We start from the raw sequence: 22,065 nt of genomic DNA on the forward strand, positions 1-22,065 counted from the left end.
AATATCTGTTCACTTTTTCATAATCAACAACCTCATCCAAACTACCAGTCTCATTCTTCTGGTCTAACAAAGAAGCCTTGTAAAGGAGAACCCTGTTTCCAATTTTGTTTTCCTCTAGAGCAATTGCAAACATGAATTCAGCTAAGATCATTTCACCAGCTTGCATACAACTCTTTAATTGCTTCCCTTTGCAATTAGAATAAAGTTTAAAGTCCTAACAGTCTGTAACATCCTAATATACAAGGTCCTTGCACCTCTTTCCAACAAACGTTCCTTGATTCAGGAAGCTCTCGCCTAGTGCGTCTTTAACCATCAGAACCATTGCTCTACTTTTACTGCAAGTAATTTTTTTTATTTTAACATTTGTTCCCCCTATTATTTATTTTTATTCCATATATTCTACTCATTTCTTGACAAGGTAGATAAAAGGAGCATCTGACACAAGATTTTCACAATCACACAGTCACATTGTGAAAGCTATATCATTATTCAATCATCCTCAAGAAACATGGCTACTGGAACACAACTCTACATTTTCGGGCAGTTCCCTCCAGCCTCTCCATTACATCTTTAATAACAAGATGATATCTACTTAATGCATAAGAGTAACCTCCAGGACAACCTCTCGACTCTGTTTGGAATCTCTCAGTCATTGGCACTTTGTCTCATTTCACTCTTCCCCCTTTTGGTTGAGAAGGTTTTCTCAATCCCTTGATGCTAAGTCTCAGCTCATTATAGGATTTCTGTCCCACATTGCCAGGGAGGTTGACACCCCTGGGGGTCATGTCCCACGTAGACAGGGGGAGGGCGGTGAGATTGCTTGTTGTGTTGGCTGGAGAGAGAGGCCACATCTGAGCAACAAAAGAGGCTCTCTTGGGGGTGACTCTTAGGCCTAAATTTTAAGTAGACTTGACCTATCCTTTGTGGGGTTAAGTTTCATATGAACAAACCCCAAGACTGGGGGCTCAGCCTATAGCTTTGGTTGTCCGCACTGCTTATGAGAATATAAAGAATGCAACTTGGGGGCTCACTGTGGGAGGAGCCCCGCCGGAGGAAGCTATGTGCTGGGATGCCGTGGAGCCGAGGCATGGACCTGCCACGAGCCGAGACATCGCTGACGATCCCCGCTTCCCAGGGTGACTAAAAATTAAAATAAAAATTAAAAAAAAAAAAAGGCAACTGGTCTCGGCTGGCTGCTGCTTTCCAGCGGCAAGCGAGCAAGGCCACTGCGGAGGGACAGCCGGACCGACAGACAAACAGATGGTCAGCGCGAACCGGAGGGGACCGGCGACAGAGGCTGAGCAGAGCGAGTCGCGGAGGAAAAGAAACTAACTGCAAACCCAAGTTGCCCCGCCTGGCTTCGCTGAGGAATGAAACCTTTCCAGCTCGATCTGCTCTTCGTCTGCTTCTTCCTTTTCAGTCAAGGCAGGGAAACTGTCATCTCAACACACAGATCCCAATAAAACCTACTCAAAACGTTTCTTCCTGGACTTCCGGAGAAGATGGCGGCTTAGTAAGACGCGCGGATCTTAGTTTCTCCTCCAGGACAGCTACTAGGGGAGTAGAAACGATACAGGACAGCTCCCAAAGCCACGACAGAGATAAAAAAGACAGCGTACCCCATCCTGGAACGGCTGGCTAGCTGAGAGAACCCGCTTTGGTGAGATCGCCGAGGGGCATGGGCTTCACTGGGCGGGGCGGGAAGCGGCCGGAGTCACTCCCTTCCCCCTCCCCGGGCCAACTGGGAGAATTGGACAGGCGGTCCCCTCAAACCGCGGCAGCTGGTGCCCACACCACGCGCGGCCCCCCGGACCAACTGAGAGAATTGGATCGGAAATCCCCAGACCGCGGAGAATGGCGACGGGGGGGCCCTTCCAAACCCGTGACTCCCCGGGAACGTGCACTCTCCCGGGCACGCCGCTGCGGCTGGCGCCCTCCTGCCAAGCTTGGCGCCCCGGGCTGACTAGGAAATTCGGACGGGCGCTTTCCCAGGCTGCGGTGACCAGCAACCCTCCCCTCGTTCGGACCCCGGGCCGGCTGGCACTCTTCCAAGCCGCTTCGGCTAGCGAACCTCCCGGACGGCGAGAGTTTTCCAAAGTTAAAGGACCCACAGCACCTTTTACTGGTGGGACCCGCAGACAAAAGTGTGCCACGAGCGCCACCTACTGGGCAGGATAAAAAAAACAGAACCGAGAGATTCCACAGAAAAATCTTACAACCTTGTTGGGTCTGACACCTAGGGAAATCTGACTAAATGCCCAGACGCCAGCAGCAGAAGATAACGGTCCACGCTCAGAAGATTGAGAATATGACCCAGTCAAAGGAACAAACCAATAGTTCAAATGAGATATAAGAGCTGAGACAACTAATGCTGAATATACGAACAGAAATGGAAAACCTCTTCAAAAATGAAATCGATAAATTGAGGGAGGACATGAAGAGGACATGGGCTGAACATAAAGAAGAAATAGAAAAACTGAAAAAAAAAATCACAGAACTTATGGAAGTGAAGGATAAAGTAGAAAAGATGGAAAAAACAAAGGATACCCACAATGATAGATTTAAAGAGACAGAAGATAGAATTAGTGATTTGGAGGATGGAACATCTGAATTCCAAAAAGAAACAGAAAATATCGGGAAAAGAATGGAAAAATTTGAACAGGGTATCAGGGAACTCAAGGATAATATGAACCGCACAAATATATGTGTTGTGGGTGTCCCAGAAGGAGAAGAGAAGGGAAAAGGAGGAGAAAAACTAATGGAAGAAATTATCACGGAAAATTTCCCAACTCTTATGAAAGACCTAAAATTACAGATCCAAGAAGTGCAGCGCACCCCAAAGAGATTAGACCCAAATAGGCGTTCTCCAAGACACTTACTAGTTAGAATGTCAGAGGTCATAGAGAAAGAGAGGATCTTGAAAGCAACAAGAGAAAAACAATCCATCACATACAAGGGAAACCCAATAAGACTGGGTGTCGGATTTCTCAGCAGAAACCATGGAAGCTAGAGGACAGTGGGATGATATATTTAAATTCCTAAAAGATAAAAACTGCCAACCAAGACTCCTATATCCAGCAAAATTATCCTTCAAAAATGAGGGAGAAATTAAAACATTCTCAGACAAAAAGTCACTGAGAGAATTTGTGACCAAGAGACCAGCTCTGCAAGAAATACTAAAGGGAGCACTAGAGTCAGATACAAAAAGACAGAAGAGAGAGGTATGGAGAAGAGTGTAGAAAGAAGGAAAATCAGATATGATATATATAATACAAAAGGCAAAATGTTAGAGGAAAATATTATCCAAACAGTAATAACACTAAATGTCAATGGACTTAATTCCCCAATCAAAAGACATAGATTGGCAGAATGGATTTAAAAAAAAGGATCCTTCTATATGCTGTCTAAAGGAAACACATCTTAGACCCAAAGATAAACATAGGTTGAAAGTGAAAGGTTGGGAAAAGATATTTCATGCAAATAACAACCAGAAAAGAGCAGGAGTAGCTATACTAATATCCAACAAATTAGACTTCAAATGTAAAGCAGTTAAAAGAGACAAAGAAGGACACTATATACTAATAAAAGGAACAATTAAACAAGAAGACATAACAATCATAAATATTTACGCACCGAACCAGAATGCCCCAAAATACGTGAGGAATACACTGCAAACACTGAAAAGGGAAATAGACTCATATACCCTAATAGTTGGAGACTTCAATTCCCCACTCTCATCAATGGACAGAACATCTAGACAGAGGATCAATAAAGAAATAGAGAATCTGAATATTACTATAAATGAGCTAGACTTAACAGACATTTATAGGACATTACATCCCACAACAGCAAGATACACCTTTTTCTCAAGTGCTCATGGATCATTCTCAAAGATAGACCATATGCTGGGTCACAAAGCAAGTCTTAACAAATTTAAAAAGATTGAAATCATACACAACACTTTCTCAGATCATAAAGGAGTGAAGTTGGAAATCAATAATAGGCAGAGTGCCAGAAAATTCACAAATACGTGGAGGCTCAACAACACACTCCTAAACAACGACTGGGTCAAAGAAGAAATTGCTAGAGAAATTAGCAAATACCTCGAGGTGAATGAAAATGAAAACACAACATATCAAAACTTATGGGATGCAGCAAAGGCAGTGCTAAGAGGGAAATTTATTGCCCTAAATGCCTATATCAGAAAAGAAGAAAAGGCAAAAATGCAGGAATTAACTATCCATTTGGAAGAACTGGAGAAAGAACAGCAAACTAATCCCAAAGCAAGCAAAAGGAAAGAAATAACAAAGATTAGAGCAGAAATAAATGAAATTGAAAACATGAAAACAATAGAGAAAATAAATAAGGCCAGAAGTTGGTTCTATGAGAAAATCAATAAGATCAATGGGCCCTTAGCAAGATTGACAAAAAGAAGAAGAGAGAGGATGCAAGTAAATAAGATCAGAAATGGAAGAGGAGACATAACTACTGACCTCACAGAAATAAAGGAGGTAATAACAGGATACTATGAACAACTTTACGCTAATAAATACAACAATTTAGAGGAAATGGACGGGTTCCTGGAAAGACATGAACAACCAACTTTGACTCAAGAAGACATAGATGACCTCAACAAACCAATCACAAGTGAAGAAATTGAATCAGTCATTCAAAAGCTTCCCAAAAAGAAAAGTCCAGGACCAGACGGCTTCACATCTGAATTCTATCAAACATTCCAGAAAGAATTAGTACCAACTCTCCTCAAACTCTTCAAAAAAATCGAAGCGGAGGGAAAACTACCTAATTCATTCTATGAAGCCAACATCACCCTCATACCAAAACCAGGCAAAGATATTACAAAAAAAGAAAACTACAGACCAATCTCTCTAATGAATATAGATGCAAAAATTCTCAATAAAATTCTAGCAAATCATATCCAACGACACATTAAAAGAATTATACATCATGACCAAGTAGGATTCATCCCAGGTATGCAAGGATGGTTCAACATAAGAAAATCAATTAATGTAATACACCATATCAACAAATCAAAGCAGAAAAATCACATGATCATCTCAATTGATGCAGAGAAGGCATTTGACAAGATTCAACATCCTTTTCTGTTGAAAACACTTCAAAGGATAGGAATACAAGGGAACTTCCTCAAAATGATAGAGGGAATATATGAAAAACCCACAGCTAATATCATCCTCAATGGGGAAAAATTGAAAACTTTCCCCCTAAGATCAGGAACAAGACAAGGATGTCCACTATCACCACTATTATTCAACATTGTGTTGGAGGTTCTAGCCAGAGCAATTAGACAAGAAAAAGAAATACAAGGCATCAAAATTGGAAAGGAAGAAGTAAAACTATCACTGTTTGCAGACGATATGATACTATATGTTGAAAACCCGGAAAAATCCACAACAAAACTACTAGAGCTAATAAATGAGTACAGCAAAGTAGCAGGTTACAAGATCAACATTCAAAAATCTGTAGCATTTCTATACACTAGCAATGAACAAGCGGAGGGGGAAATCAAGAAACGAATCCCATTTACAATTGCAACTAAAAGAATAAAATACCTAGGAATAAATTTAACTAAAGAGACAAAAAACCTATATAAAGAAAACTACAAAAAACTGTTAAAAGAAATCACAGAAGACCTAAATAGATGGAAGGGCATACTGTGTTCATGGATTGGAAGACTAAATATAGTTAAGATGTCAATCCTACCTAAATTGATTTAAAGATTCAATGCAATACCAATCAAAATCCCAACAACTTATTTTTCAGAAATAGAAAAACCAATAAGCAAATTTATCTGGAAGGGCAGGGTGCCCTGAATTGCTAAAAACATCTTGAGGAAAAAAAAACGAAGCTGGAGGTCTTGCACTGCCTGACTTTAAGGCATATTATGAAGCCACAGTGGTCAAAACAGCATGGTATTGGCATAAAGATAGATATATCGACCAATGGAATTGAATAGAGTGCTCAGATATAGACCCTCTCATCTATGGACATTTGATCTTTGATAAGGCAGTCAAGCCAACTCACCTGGGACAGAACAGTCTTCAACAAATGGTGCCTAGAGAACTGGATATCCATATGCAAAAGAATGAAAGAAGACCCATATCTCACACCCTACACAAAACTTAACCAAAATGGATCAAAGATCTAAAAATTAGGTCTAAGACCATAAAACAGTTAGAGGAAAATGTAGGGAGATATCTTATGAATCTTACAATTGGAGGCAGTTTTATGGACCTTAAACCTAAAGCAAGAGCACTGAAGAAGGAAATAAATAAATGGGAACTCCTCAAAATTAAACACGTTTGTGCATCAAAGAACTTCATCAAGAAAGTAGAAAGACAGCCTACACAATGGGAATCAATATTTGGAAACGACATATCAGATAAAGGTCTAGTATCCAGAATTTATAATGAGATTGTTCAACTCAACAACAAAAAGACAGCCAACCCAATTACAAAATGGGAAAAAGACTTGAATAGACACCTCTCAGAGGAGGAAATACAAATGGCCAAAAGGCACATGAAGAGATGCTCAATGTCCCTGGCCATTAGAGAAATGCAAATCAAAACCACAATGAGATATCATCTCACACCCACCAGAATGGCCATTATCAACAAAACAGAAAATGACAAGTGCTGGAGAGGATGTGGAGAAAGAGGCACACTTATCCACTGTTGGTGGGAATGTCAAATGGTGCAACCACTGTGGAAGGCAGTTTGGCGGTTCCTCAAAAAACTGAATATAGAATTGCCATACGACCCAGCAATACCATTGCTGGGAATCTACTCAAAGGAATTAATGGCAAAAACTCAAACGGACATTTGCACACCAATGTTTATAGCAGCGTTATTTACAATTGCAAAGAGATGGAAACAGCCAAAATCTCCATCAACAGACGAGTGGCTAAACAAACTGTGGTATATACATACGATGGAATATTATGCAGCTTTAAGGCAGGATAAACTTATGAAGCATGTAATAACATGGATGGACCTAGAGAACATTATGCTGAGTGATTCTAGCCAAAAACTAAAAGACAAATACTGTATGGTCCCAATGATGTGAATCGACACTCGAGAATAAACTTGGAATATGTCATTGGTAACAGAGTTCAGCAGGAGTTAGAAACAGGGTAAGATAATGGGTAATTGGAGCTGATGGGATACAGACTGTGCAATAGGACTAGATACAAAAACTCAAAAATGGACAGCACAATAATACCTAATTTTAAAGTAATCATGTTAAAACATGAATGAAGCTGCATCTGAGCTATAGGTTTTTGTTTTGTTTTGTTTTGTTTTGTTTTGTTCTTACTATTATTACTTTTATTTTTTTCTCTATATTAACATTCTATATCTTTTTCGGTTATATTGCTAGTTCTTCTAAACCGATGCAAATGTACTAAGAAACGATGATCATGCATCTAAGTGATGATGTTAAGAATTACTGATTGCATATGTAGAATGGTATGATTTCTAAAAAAAAAAAAAAAAAATGGACAGCACAATACTACCTAATTGTAATGTAATTATGTTAAAACACTGAATGAAGCTGCATCTGAGCTATTCTTGTTTTTTTCTTATATATTTGTGTATTTTTTATTTTTATTTTTATTTTTTCTCTATATTATCATTTTATTTCTTTTTCTGTTGTCTTGCTATTTCTTTTTCTAAATCAATGCATATGTACTAAGAAATGATGATCATACATCTATGTGATGATATTAAGAATTACTGATTGCATATGTAGAATGGAATGATTTCTAAATGTTGTGTTAGTTAATTTTTTTTAATTAATAAAAAAAAAGAATTCAACTTGGGGAAGTTGCATTTCTCCCTGTTCTCACCATTCCCCGAAGGGGGCTTTGCAGATACTTTTCCACTCACTGATCGAATCCCTCTGGGATTCTTTGGGGCATCACTCTGGACAAACCAACAAAACCTCATGTCCTACCTTAGATTCCAAGTACTTATCGTGTTCAATCAAACTATCTACATAAGTTATATTAGGAAATGCACTAGTTAAAATATAAATTTTGTAACAAACATTTTTTACAGCAAGTAATTTTTTTTAGCAAGTAATTTTAATGCCACTTTTATTATCCCTGAATAAATTGTATAGATAATCTACACACATTTCTTTTTAAAAAGCCACTACAATACAGTAAGTATAATATATAAAAAGGAAAGCAATTTACAATAAAATATGTATATGAATATGCAGATACTCAGGCAGATATGTTGAAGTACTCTTGACAATTATTCTTAGAGCTACCATGAGTGTGTCTGTCAGTAATCCAGACTGACATAAGGATTTCAAGTACTGGGATAGCCTTCTACTCAGTGATGAAATATTTCTAAAATGATGAACAATTCTTAGTAAAGTTCCAAACAAGATGATGTGCGATTTTCCCTGTTTATGTAAAAATTGTGAATCATTTCTTTCTGTTTATATGTAAATCTGAGGTAAGTTCTGGGTTCAGAAAATTATCAACAGGTATCTACTTACATGAATAAACAGTGGAACATTTGAACTTCACATGAGACAATGGACATTCCTTTGCTATATAGGATTGTTCCTTGAATTACAGACTGCCTGGCATCCCTGCCCTTCCTCCCATCTTATGCAGAACAAAGCAGCCTTCATACATTTCCAAAATGCCCTCAGAGAGGTGCATTTTTAAAAATAGCCACTTCCTTAGCAATACTGGCCTCTTGTCTTTGTTGTCACCCTCTTCTTAGTTCCTTATACTGTAGCAGGCAGGCCTTCCCCTCTTTGTGGTTTAGCTGTGCTCTCTGTGGAAAATCCCCAAACCCCCTCTCCTTGCAGGCAAGCGAGATAAGGCACATTTCCTGGGATAGAAACCCCCTCCCCTAGCCTTCAAGAACTGGTGAAGATGCACGTAGGCAAGGGAAGACATTCCTGGGGTGGGGGCCCCTCAATGGTTCAACTCTGGGCCATTCTCAATTTAAGTCAGCCAATTGTTTACCTAGTCTTTAACATGTCAAAGAGTCTATAAAAGCTAAGGTTGCCTTTTGTTCAGGGCTCAGACTTCCAGAGGTGACTCAGCTGAGCCCCGTGGCCATAGCAAATAAAACCTGCTTCCCAAAACTACAGATCTTTAGTCTCAGCCTGTTCTCACTTCATGGAACGTTTCTGGAGGCCTGCGGCCTTGTTCCTGGTTTTTGCGCTACATAAGCACTTAAAGTGTGGTTTAAAATGTTAAAAATTACTTAAAATAGAGAAAGGATATTTTACAGGGCATAGAAAGTAATTGGGGGTTTGTTTTGCAAGCAAAGATCTTGGAGGCTTGAATATAGAGGTTCACTGAAGTGAAGTGAGAAAAATAATATAAAGACATAGGTAACCAGGTCTTCAAGGCTTCCATCCTTACCGCAGGTGTCTGTGTTTTAGTAAGCCCTCTGGGTGATTCTGACCTCTGCTAAAGTTTGGGAACTACTCCTTTAGAGGCTGTTTGGTGGAATAAAGTGAAAATAGGTGAAATGAGTCTTGCCATCCCCCAATTCTCAAGGCTTTGTCTTCTCAGGTGCATAAAAAATTCGATTCTCTTCAAGTTGTTTCTTTGCTACCTAGATATGGAGAGAGATATAATAGGGTAATACGGTGTTTTAATGAAATGAACTTCAGTGCATACTAAAGATTACTAAAGATGGCATTTCTCTAAAGTAATGAGAATGCAAACTCTAAAGCAAATAAAGTAGCACATCCTACTAATCTTTGAATCATCCTTAAAAGAGCTGCCTCTTATACTTCATTCACCTTTAAAAGTTGTGTGTGAGTTTCAGGGGTACTTTTGTAGCCCCCTAGAATTTACAGTTCTGTGGGAACACTCAAATAACACATTTTGCTTCACCTCTGCTCTTGTTCTTTGGTGTGTGACTAACAAGAATTAAGTTTTAAAAAATGAATTAATACTCTATGTAAGATGTGCGTATTGTCCAAAATGGTAATTACTCACGCCTGCATCAAAACAGGCTTCAGCTGTTTTAACATTTAAGCCTGCCTTCTGCTCTCCCTTCCTGCTTCCTAAGCGGGATTTGGTTCTGGCTTTGAGAAAATGAAGACTTTCCTAGGGTTACAAGGGCTGCTTGTCCTTCTTTCCTTGATATGGAATTGTGCTGGGGATTGGTCAGGTATGCTATGTCTTGAGGGACAGGAGTTTCTTATCAATGCTGAAAGATGATGCTTTTAACACGGCTTTTAGATTCTCCACAATTTTTACCTGGTTCAATCCAAGTCATAGCTAAGGATACTTACAGCGGGGCTCTCTTTCAGATGCTTGGTCTTGGGATGTTAGGTTTCTCATCTTGAAACTGAATCTTGAGAAGCTTGGAAGCTTCCTCCTTCCCCCAACTCCCCCTCTTTGGCCCCCTTTATACCATGTCACCGGCTTGTATTTCAAATGCTTGAAGGAAGTTGAATATAATGTAAAGTGTGGCATGGCTTGGAAAACAGAAGAGACCTCCGTAGGAAGAGATCAACCTCAGGGCTTTGTGGAGTGTGACAGCCATCGTTTTTTACCTTATGCTTCATAGATTATTGTGTTTGAAATGATATGGTTGGCTTCTTCAAGTGTGGGAGACCAACCATCCTGCTTTGTCTGTTTTAGCATTGAAAAGCTCCTGTCCTGAGCTAACTCAAGGGTCGGTCACTGAAAATATAATTTTGGCTGTCACATTCCAATGCTGAAATTTCAGAGTTGCTATAAGAGTTTATAGTTCTTAAGTTACCTTGTTCACCCAGACCTCGTAAGGATCTTAGTGTGTTTGTGCTTTTCTTCTTTCATTTATTTATTTAGGAAATATTCAAAACAGACAACAATAAGACATAGATAAATGTTCATTGTTCTACTATCCTGCTTTACTAAATCCTTAATAATCTACTACATTTGCTTAAATTTTATTTTCTTTTGATAGTGAAAATTCTGGTAGTAATGAAGGTTTTAGTCCATTCCTAATCCTTTTATTTTTCTCTTTCTTCTTTGCCCAGATGTAAGTTTGGTAGTTGCTCATTTCCTGTCGGCTCTATAATTTTACCACAAGTTCATGGATCCATACGTATGTTTTTGGCCCCATTTGACCTCTCATGTTTCATTTTGCAGCTATTGCTTTTGTTCGACGTTGCTTAGAGGTTTATATGTGTAGCTTTGGTTTATTACCACCAGATGTTTCGTTCATCAGTACTCTGTTATACCTACTATGTGATATCCCATTGAATGAATGCATTAAAACTTGTTCCTCTTCTCTTATTGACAAATACTAAACATTTAGTGTTTAGCTGTAACAAGGAAAGTTTGTTCTTGTGTGGTTTTGCACACGTAGGAATGGAGTTGCGAAGCCACGTGGTTTTCAGATCTGAAAACTGATGAACTCATGCTCATCGTGATTGCACTAATTTCCAGCCTCTCAGATGTATGAAGATTCTTACTTTTCTCATCTTCATCAACACTTGGTGTTCATAGATGTCTTTTTGCCAATCTGAGTATGAAATAATAACTCATTATTTTTAACTAAAAAATAGAAACAAGAAGAAACAAATGAGATCAAATGCACCTTTTATTCAGTTTTATCAAATGCTAACATCTTGCAAAACTATAGTACCAAATTACAGCAGTATATTGATGTTGATACAGTCAAATTACAGAATTTCCACCACAAATTGCACAACATTTCTATCACACAGAGAGACCTCATGTTGCCATTTGAAAGCCACCTCCACCCTGTGTCTTCTACTCAGTTCCACACCCATTTCTCCTGCAGTCCGTATCTCTGACAACCACAAATATGTTCTCCATTTCTACATCTTTGTCATTTCAAGAATGTTGCATAAATGCAGTCATATAATATGCCAAGTTTTGGGATTAACTTTTTTCACTCTAGTATAAATCACTGGATATTTATCTAAGTTGTTGCACAGATCAGTAGTTTATTCTTTATTTCTGAGTAGTATTCCATAGTATGGATATACCATAGTTTATTTAACTGTTTAGCCATTGTAGGACATTTGGATAATTTCCAATTTTTGGCTGTTAGATATAAAGCTGCTATAAACACTTGTGTATGTTTCATGTTTACACAAGTTTTCATTTCTCTGAGAAAAATGCCCAGGAATGCGGTTACTGGGTTGTATGTTTACTTTTTAAAGAAACTGCCAAACTTTTCCAGAGTGATTGTGTCATTTTATGTCACTACCAGTAACATATGAATGATCCAGTTTCTCTGTATTGTAGTCAGCATGTGGTACTATTATTTTTAATTTTAGCCATTCTGATGGGTATGTAGTGATATCTCATTGTGGTGTTAATTTGTATTTCCCTAAGGCTAATGATATTAAGCATCTTTTCATGTGCTTATTTGCCAACTGTAGTGAGTTTGAGGGATTTTAAGGAAATCCTTAAAATACTTTCCAGCTGATTAAGGAAAAATATATGACCACAAGATGGCAGTAACATACGCTAGTGGGGTGATGCTTTGCTAGGTTGTTTGAACGAGTTGGTCCCTCTTAGCAGTAGACTACCAGAAAGGGAAGAGAGCAAGGAAAATTCCTAGGGGAGAGGGATATGGGAGGGTGGGTTAACATAGGTTGCTGATGGCATTCAGTCAACATGGTGGGGATTTCTGGGTTAGAGAGCTCTCAGGGGCAGAAGTGTCTTGGTTTCTTATAACCACATGGTTTTAACTTATCTAAGACTAACGGATGTTGGGAACAGTTTCTTGTGGTATGCAAAGCAGGCTGGCTCTAAATGGCTAAAAATTGCTGACTGGGGCTAATTTTAAAGCAATTGTACATGTAAAAATTTGGGTTTGGTATTGCCTGGCTTCTTGGGTTAACTGTCTCAGGTTGCTGGCTGCTGTAAAGAAGTAAACACCCAGGACCAGTGCACAGAGGCAATCTTTGGCTCATTTATAGAAGCCCATTCTATTTATTCTCTTCTATGAGATGTCTCTTCAGGCCTCTTGCCCATTTTCTAATGGGATTTCTTTTTAACCGTAGAGTTTTTAGTTAGTTTTTTTTTTTTAAGTATATTCTAGATACAAGTCCTTTGTTGGATGTGTTTGCAAACACTTTCTCCCACCTTGCAGCTTGTCTTTTCACCCTCTCAACATGCTCTGTTACAGAGCAGAAATTTTTTAATTTTGATGAAGTCTGATTTATAAACATTTCCTTTTATGCATTATTCTTTTAGGGTCAAGTTTAAGAGATCTTTGGCAAGCTCTACACCCTGAAGATTTTCTCTGTTTGTTATTTCCTAAAAGCTTTATAGCATTACATTTTACATTTGAGTAGGTGATTCATTTTGAGTTAATTTTTTTTTCATTTTGAGTTAATTTTTAAGGCATGAAATGTAGAACAAGTTTTATTTTTTCACCTATTGATGTCCAATTGCCACAGCACCGTTTTGTGAGTAGGCTTGCTTCCCTCCATCACTTTTGAAACATTGTCAAAAATCACTTTGGCTGTCCATTTTTTTTTTTCTTATATATTTTTGTATTTTTTATTTTTAATTTTATTTTTTTCTCTATATTATCATTTACTTCTTTTTCTGTTGTCTTGCTATTTCTTTTTCTAAATCGATGCATATGTACTAAGAAATGATGATCATACATCTATGTGATGATATTAAGAATTACTGATTGCATATGTATAATGGAATGATTTCTAAATGTTGTGTTAGTTAATTTTTTTAATTAATAATAAAAAATGAAAAGTTTCCCCTATTTGAAAATGAAAACAGTGAATAAATATAGTTTATTATTTTATTATTGTTATTGTTAATTTTGTCCTCCCAGATTTGCGGAGATTAAAACAGCTGATAAGAGTAGAGGAAAATGGGCATTCTTGTTCACTCTTGGTAATAGTGAAATTGATACAACTTTCTAGAAGACAATTTGACAATATGTATAAAAAACGTAAATGAGGATACATTTTTCCCTGGTAATTTGTTTAGGAATTTATCCTCATGAATAAAAATTGCACAAGTATGTAAAAATAAGCCCAAAGATATTGTTCATGATATTTATAATATTGACACATTAGAAAAAGCCCTAAATATTCTCCAATAGAAGATGTTGATAAGTTATAGCACATCTATACAATTGAAAAGTGTGTAACCATCATTTAAACTATGTAGATCTATGTATATAGCAGTAGCTATGGAAATTTGTACCTGAAATATTTGTTGAATGAAAAGGCAGATTATAGAATAGCATGTTTAATGGAAGCTCTTTTATAACATTGAGCATTTAAAAATATTATATATTTTATAGAGATATTCATCAAAATGTTAATGATACTTTTTTCTGTGCTGTGGTATTTTGGTGCTCTTTGCTTTCTTTGTATGATTATGCATTTGAAATTTTTATAATGTACATGTATCATTTTTTATTATCAGATAAAATAAAGCTACTTTTATTTTGAGAAAAAAAATCACTTTGGCATATTTATGTGAGTCTGTGTCTAGTTTTCTATTCTGTTCTGTTGAGCTTCGCCATTCTGCTAACATCACAGTTTTAATTCCTGTAGTTATAAAAATAGTCTTGAAATTGGGTAGGCTGATTCTTCCTACTTTATTATTCTTTCTCAAAGTTGTTTTACCTATTCTAGTTCCTTAACCTTTCCATATAAAATTTAGAGTAATCTCGTCTTGCAACTAGAAAAGTTTTTGCTGGAATTTTCACAGAAGTTGCATTAAGCCTATATATCAATTTGTCAAGAGTTGACATCTTTAACATGTTGCATATTCCAACCAATGAATGCAGTATTCAATTTATTTGCATATTTTTGTCAGCATTTTATAATTTTCAGCATACAAATTTTGTACGTAGAAGTTAGACTTATACGTAAGTAGGTCATGGTTTTTTTTTTTTTGACTGGTTATAAATGGTATTTCTCGTATTTAAAATTTCAGTGTCTATATATTCATTGCTAGTACATTAAAAATACAATTGGCTTTTGTATGTTGATCCTATATCTTGTTACCTTGCTGAATTCACTTTTTAGTTCTAAGACTAAGAAGTATGGGGCTTTTGTTGTAGATTCCTTGAGATTTTCTATGTAGACAATCGTTACATCAGAAAACGGGGACAGTTTTATTTATTTCTTTCTGTTAGGTGTGCCTTATATTTCATCCTTATTGTGCTGGCTAGAACTTCCAGCATTGCAGCCAGGAGAGCAGACATCCTCATCTTGTTTATTGATCAAAGGGAGGAAAGCATTCAGTCTCTTATCATTAGATGTAATGTTAGCAGCAGGTTATTTGTAGATGTTTTTTATTAAGTTGAAATTTCATTTTATTCCTAGTTTCTGAAGAGTTTTTAGCATGAATGGGTGCTGAATTTTGTCAACTGCCTTCTGCATCAATTAATTGCACCAGCCTTGCATCCCTGGAATATATCCAATTGGTCATGGTGATGGCCAGATAGATTATAACAGAAAATTGTTCCCTTTCTCAGATAAAAAATTACCATCCCGATATTGCAAGTTAGAAGGGGAAGGATAAAACACCACAGTCACCTGATATTTCTATAAAAGCTTGGTTGCTTTTCTGGCAAGTTTATTAACTCATCAACCCTTAGTGCTTCATGTATCATGGAGCTGTGGATTCAAAGATGGAAACAAGGGCTTTCTTAGAGGAGCTTCAGTTCAACAGGTGAAATAGAAATAGAACATTTTCTATAGGTCTTAGCAAAAATGCCATAATATAGATTTTTCTGATGCCAGCCCTATAGAAAGACAACTTTGGAGAGCTGGATGGTAAAATCTTATTCTGTATCGATTTTCCACATATGGATTCAGTAGAGTAGCTCTTTGAGGGATGTTTGAATGTGTGGGTATTTTCAAGGGATGAGGCAATTATATTAAGGCCATCTTTTGTAGACTGGCTTGTCTCAAGGATATGTTTTCCATTAATAAGGGGATGATGTCTTCACTCGTTAATAGTCTATGCTGAAATTCCTTGAACTGATTTGTGTACTAGCAATACTAATGGAAAGTTTCTCTTTTCTGCCTCTCAGCCATACGAGTACATTGCAGTCACTTTTGGTTCTATGCCAGGATTAAACCCACAGTATTTCACAATTTGTATGTGAACCCTGAAGAAGTGTTTCTAGGAGACGACTGTCCTGTAACCCATGTTGTGCCTGAGGGTTATGAGTTTTTCTACCAGCCTCATGAGTGTGGCATCACAACAAAAGTAAGAGGAATAACTGTTTTGCCTAAAATCTGACTGTCTTTATGAATCCTTCAACAGGGCCACAAACCAGAAATCACTAAGTTTCTCTCTGCAATATGTGCTAGACTGAAATTTCTCTACCTATTACATGGAGGACAGGGGGAGCTAAGGATGTGCTGAATACTTTTTCTCTTGTTAGGAAGTAGCTGCAATCTCTAAAATGCATCTCATGGCTATAAAGCCCAACGAGTGGATGGAGCAGCTTGAATGGTTGAGGGCTTTGAGAGGAGAAAAGCTTGTGACATGCATGTCTCACAAGTTTATTAAACAGTTTCACAAACTACCTATACATTGTATTTCATGAAGTTTGGCCATCTGAAACCAGAAATTAGTAACACTAATCAAACATCAGAAGGCTTTTCAGTCAATGTTTAGCACTAACAGTACAAACTCCATCCACCAGAGGCTGTGGTAACACACATAGGTTAATTATGCATACCACTGATAAATGTATAATCAGGGTTTTGGCTTTTTTTTTTAACTTCTCCCAGTCAATTTAACTTAACTATAATTAACTGACTAATTTATTCACTATCCTGAATGGAGTAGTAAGAGAAGTGCTTCAACTTTGTCAGCCCCAGGTGATGGCACAGGTTAGGCTCCACAGAAGGAAAAATCCAAAATAGAATTTGGCATGAAGGACATTTATTAAGTGTCCTTGGAATCAGCACCTGTAAAAGGAAAGCAAGAGAAGATTGGGGGCACAGGGATATATTGAGCCATGATGCAGTCCCAAAGAGAGCTTTGGGTGACCCTGCAGCTTTACATAGCCCCAGGATCAGTCATCCTGGAATATGAACCATCCCAGGAAAGGAATGTGGTTTCTGGCAAGTCTGCTGTCTGCAGCTGAGACAATCCCTGAAGGGGTTAACAGCACTCTTAGCAGGAGGGACAACAGACCTTTTACTGAAGGGGGGATCTGGGCAGCACAAAGCAGGGTCTACCACAATGGTTATTAGGGGAGTCTCATCAACTTTGACATAGATCTTATAAAACAAAACAAAAACAAATAGGGAAATAGCCACATATTAACTCAAGGAGTCTGTGGATGGTGATAGTGGATGAATTCTACTTTTCTATGTTTATAACTTCTTAGTTATCTAAAAAGGAGCATGACATGTCTGAAGGAAATAGCAACATATTTAAAATTATACAAGTCACATGAGTACTTCTGATTCAGCTTATTCTCTTTTGCAATCAAGAAGACCCATATTGATGATCAAATATTCAATGTTCCTAGAAGAACATCTCACTGTTCTTTTAATTGTTTTAACTCCTTCCTTTCTGAAAAAAGCTACTCTTCCTATTAGGCATTTACTCTTTATGAGAATATTGTTAATATTGTTCCTTAACATCCTGATGACTCTCTCTCTTTTTTTTTTGGATGCATGGTCCGGGAATCAAGCCCGGGTCTCCTGCATGGAAGGCAGGCATTCTAACCACGGGACTATCTGTGCACCCTCTTTTTTCTTTTGTAAGAAATGAGGAAACAGGTTTATTTGTCTAAACAAAATTTCCAAGGTAACATGATAATCCAAGATTCCAACCCAGATTCCTATGATCTCAAAATCTGTGCTTCCTACCACTAAGTAACATTCCATCTACAACTCTTTTTTACTTTTTCTCAAAGAGGTGAAAACACTTTCTTACATATGAGATATCTTTTTTTTTTTTTTTTCATGGGCAGGCACCGGGAATTGAACCTGGGTCTCTGGCATGGCAGGCGAGAATTCTCCCACTGAGCCACCATCACATTGCCCTCTTTACTCTTTTAACTACCAAATATTGGTTGTCTTCTGTACACACATCTGCAAACTTTAATCCATCTGTCTACTGAGAATATGTTCCTGTTTCCTATGGACAAGTGCTATTTATATTTACATTAGAGTGTGGCTATTTTTAGAGGATCCACAAGTTCCAAATGCCTTTAAAGTTCCTGGCAAATATCTGTTTTAAAGCTTTGGTTTTGTTCCCTTAGACTCTCCAGGAGACTATTCTGTATAAAACTAAAATCAAGTATGTCTCACGCACCTCTGAAGACCGAGGTGAAATGCCTCTATCATGTGTTGCCCGCAAGTAAGTAGAGTATGCCAGACTCTTGTCCTGTCCCCCAGCTTCACCTCTACCTTCCTGATAAGAAACCCAAACCTGAAAAATTAAATGGCCCAGCCAGGGGTCATGGGGCCACCAAACCCTAATGGGAGCAAACTTTCTTGTTTCCTGCCCTTGAATCTTCAAAAGTTATTACAATTGTCCCCTAGAATATAAAAATACTAGGAATGATGAAAAAAAATGGATTGATTCTTTTTTTTTTTGATACAAGTGTTAGGGTCACCAAAAATCTGATAGATTTTAGCCAGCTAAATCAGGTTATTTTGGTGTTAAGACAGAGCTGACATCCAAGATTCCTGAAGGAGATAAGCAAGCAATTTTGGCTAAATGGCATTTAGACAGCAAAAAAATAAGATCACCAAGTAGGGTTGTTCTAGTTTACTAGCTGCTGGAATGCAATATACTAGAAATGGAATGGCTTTTAAAAACAGGAATTTAATAAGTTGCTATTTTACAGTTCTAAGACCAAGGAAATGTCCCAGTTAAAGCAAATCTGTAGAAATGTCCCATCAAAGGCATTCAGGGAAAGACACCTTGGTTCAAGAAGGCCGATGAAGTTCAGGGTCTCTCTCTCGAATGAAAAGGCACATGGCGAACACAGTCAGGGTTTCTCTCATCTGGAAAGGCACATGGTGAACACAGTCAGGGTTCCTCTCTCATCTGGAAGGGCACATGGCGAACATGGCATCATCTGCTAGCTTCTTCTCCTGGCTTCCTGTTTCATGAAGCTCCCTGGGAGGCATTTTCCTTCTTCATCTCCAAAGGCTGCTGGCTAGTGGATTCTGCTTTTCATGGTTATGCTGTTCTTCTCTGCTCTCTCTGAATCTCTCACTTTCTCCAAAATGTTTCCTCTTTTATAGGATTCCAGTAAAGTAATCAAGCCCCACCCAAACTGGTGGAAACACACCTCCACCGAATCCACTTTAACAACCACTCTTGATTAAGTCACATGTTCAGGGAGATGATCTAATTACAGTTTCAAGCATTCAATACTGAATAGGGATTGGAAGAAATGGCTGCCTTTACAAAATGGGATTAGGATTAAAACATGGCTTTTCTAGGGTCCATACATATTTCAAACCAGCACAAGAGAACTAGTCTAAAACTGGGGAAGAGAGATGGAACATACTAGAACAGGATCTATAGGTTAAGATTCAAACATTTTTTTAAAAACTTTTTTTATTGTATAATATAACATATATGCAAATCAAAGAAAGATAAAAGCAATAGTTTTCAAAGCAGTCTTCGACAAGTAGTTACAGGGCAGATCCCAGAGTTTGTCATGGGCTACTATACCATCATCTCGGATTTTTCCTTCTATCTGCTGCAGAACATTGGGGACTAGAAGGAATAACTATCTTTCTTTTTATTGTCACAAGATTCAATCTCTTTTTGATACCTGTTAATCCTTTCAAGAAAATCTAAAATCATCAAGCATTAGATCAGTAACAGCTTTGATCAGGTCTTAGCAAAATGATGATATATTTGGCAAGGCTCTCTTTGGACAATTTTTCCATTAGACTTTTTTGGTAAAAGTCTTGAACTGAGAATCCTTTTCTCAGTGGATTCAGAACAGCCGCTTTACACAGTACCTTTTACATATATGAAAAGGATAATAGTAAAACAGTAACATCCACTATATACCATTATCAATTCACATTTAGTCACTTACCATACATCTCCACTGCTATAAATAAATACTTTTCTTGTATGAATATTCTTGTTTCTCATGACAACTCAATGAGGTAGATGGTCTTTTGCCAATTTACAAGTAAAGATATTAGGTGCAGAGAAATTAAGTTACTTGCCCAAGATCATTTGTTAGTTGAAGATGGAGCCCATAAGTGAAACCAGAGATTTTTGTTTCTAAGCTCCGGTTCCTTAGCACCACAAACACAGCTTCCAATGTTCTGTCAACATAGGTGTTAATATATATTCACTCATATCAGGAATTTGCCTCTAAGATCAACCTTGTAAACATTAGGGTATGGATAGATCTTAAGCTGTGTGTGATGTTTTAATTTGTTTTTTCATTTTAGTACTCACCATCTTCTCAATGCGGTTCAAGGAAGAAATGATGAAACTGGCAACACTGCCGAATCCGAATGTGAAATACAAGTCAGAATACACTTTGCAAACCTGGGTCAAAAAGGAGACATAGGCCTGGGAGTTACTTCTTCAGTGTGGCCATGGTAAGGACACCCAGAACTGGTGTTTAAAAAAATTTTGTTCAGGCATTTCCTATGTAAGAACCAGCACAATTTGGCAAGGGAATGCCATGTACTTGAATTAAGGTGCATTGTGCCTGAAGAAGAGGCATCCATTCCTTTGCTTGTGGACAGCATTGTTGTAATGGTGGCTTCATTACTGTATCACTAAGTGGTAGGCAGCCCATATAAATAAGAGCTTCCCTCTTGAGCATTGTATGGAATCCCGTAATCAAGGCTAAGGTGTAATTCCTACCAATTCCAATAGCAACAGAGTTCTGAATCCTAAGAAACAGCGAGTATCAATGCTGAGCCTACAAAGGGGTGGCTTAGATATATTGGTGATCAGTGATGAAGTGAACTTGGTAGTGCCATAAAGCTTGGTTACAATTTTTTCTAGGAGGGACCAAATGCCTATAAGGTATACAGTTCTTAATTGTTGAGTCACATATGAAGGGATATACTGAAAAATCCACACATGTTAAATGTTATTAATGAAGGGATCAGGATATGTTAGAGTAACCTGGATAGTCCTAGAATATTTGGAATATACATTATAGTTTAAAGAGGCAAAAGTATCCATATTTACTTAAATATGCATTACATTTGAATCATCATATACTTAAGGATGTAGTTTCAAGAACATAAGATTCTTTCTCTCTCTAATATTTCTCCTTCCTCATCTCTAACTTATGTATTCCTATCGTATACATACATTACTCTAATGATCAATAATGGGCTCTTAGAAATATCTAAGCAATGTTTATATCATGACCTATTTTTGACTTCCATTTCAGGAGGGATCTGAATGTTCCATTTCCTTATTTATCGATGATGTACCTTTTCTGTAAGAGAATAAAATGGGTTCTTCACCCATATTCGGAGGCAACTTGGATATCCTGATGTGGCAGCAGCTTATGACCATGGAGTCAATATACTATTTGATAGAAATCTGAGATGCTGGCATAGGATTAATGATACTTCCAGCAATCCTTCATTTAAAAAAATAATTTGCAATTTTAAGTGGCATATTGCCTTCTGATATTTCCTTTCTTAAAAATGGGGGCTGACCTTCTTTTAACTCTATGGAGTTTTATTTATGAATAAAATGTATTCTTTTATGTGAGTGTCTCTAATTATGGAAGCAATGATTTGCATGTCATTTTAAGTTTCCATGCTTTCTATAAAGAGGTATTTAAAGGTAAAATTACAGACTTGCCTCTTCTCTGTTGATTCATGCATTTCCGTTAAGGCCAGGGGTAGCTGGACCTGATGATAGCCCATTCATTTATTCATTCCACAAATATACCGTCGTGGAGTTTGCATTTTAGCAGGAGGGGCAAAATATCAACTAAATTCTACTGAAGGAAAAATAAAGCAAAGAAGGGAGATTAGGAGTACTCAGATGCAGATTTAGATAGGATTATCAAGGAAGGCCTAACCAGAAAGCAGCCATTG

General features: G+C 37.5%; 1 protein-coding gene across 1 annotated transcript; it reads left to right on the top strand.

The window, feature by feature from the left end:
• Positions 1–1,059: 1,059 nt before the first annotated feature.
• OOSP1 (oocyte secreted protein 1) lies at positions 1,060–21,671 on the top strand. The gene is made up of 5 exons (XM_077114838.1): positions 1,060–1,136; positions 16,111–16,249; positions 18,267–18,364; positions 20,440–20,592; positions 21,405–21,671. The coding sequence occupies exons 1-5, from the start codon at positions 1,060–1,062 to the stop codon at positions 21,508–21,510; spliced, it is 573 nt and encodes a 190-aa protein (XP_076970953.1). The 3' UTR covers positions 21,511–21,671.
• The last annotated feature ends 394 nt before the right edge of the window (positions 21,672–22,065 follow it).

This window comes from Tamandua tetradactyla, chromosome 9 (assembly GCF_023851605.1).
Source record: "Tamandua tetradactyla isolate mTamTet1 chromosome 9, mTamTet1.pri, whole genome shotgun sequence".
Taxonomy (NCBI): domain Eukaryota; kingdom Metazoa; phylum Chordata; class Mammalia; order Pilosa; family Myrmecophagidae; genus Tamandua; species Tamandua tetradactyla.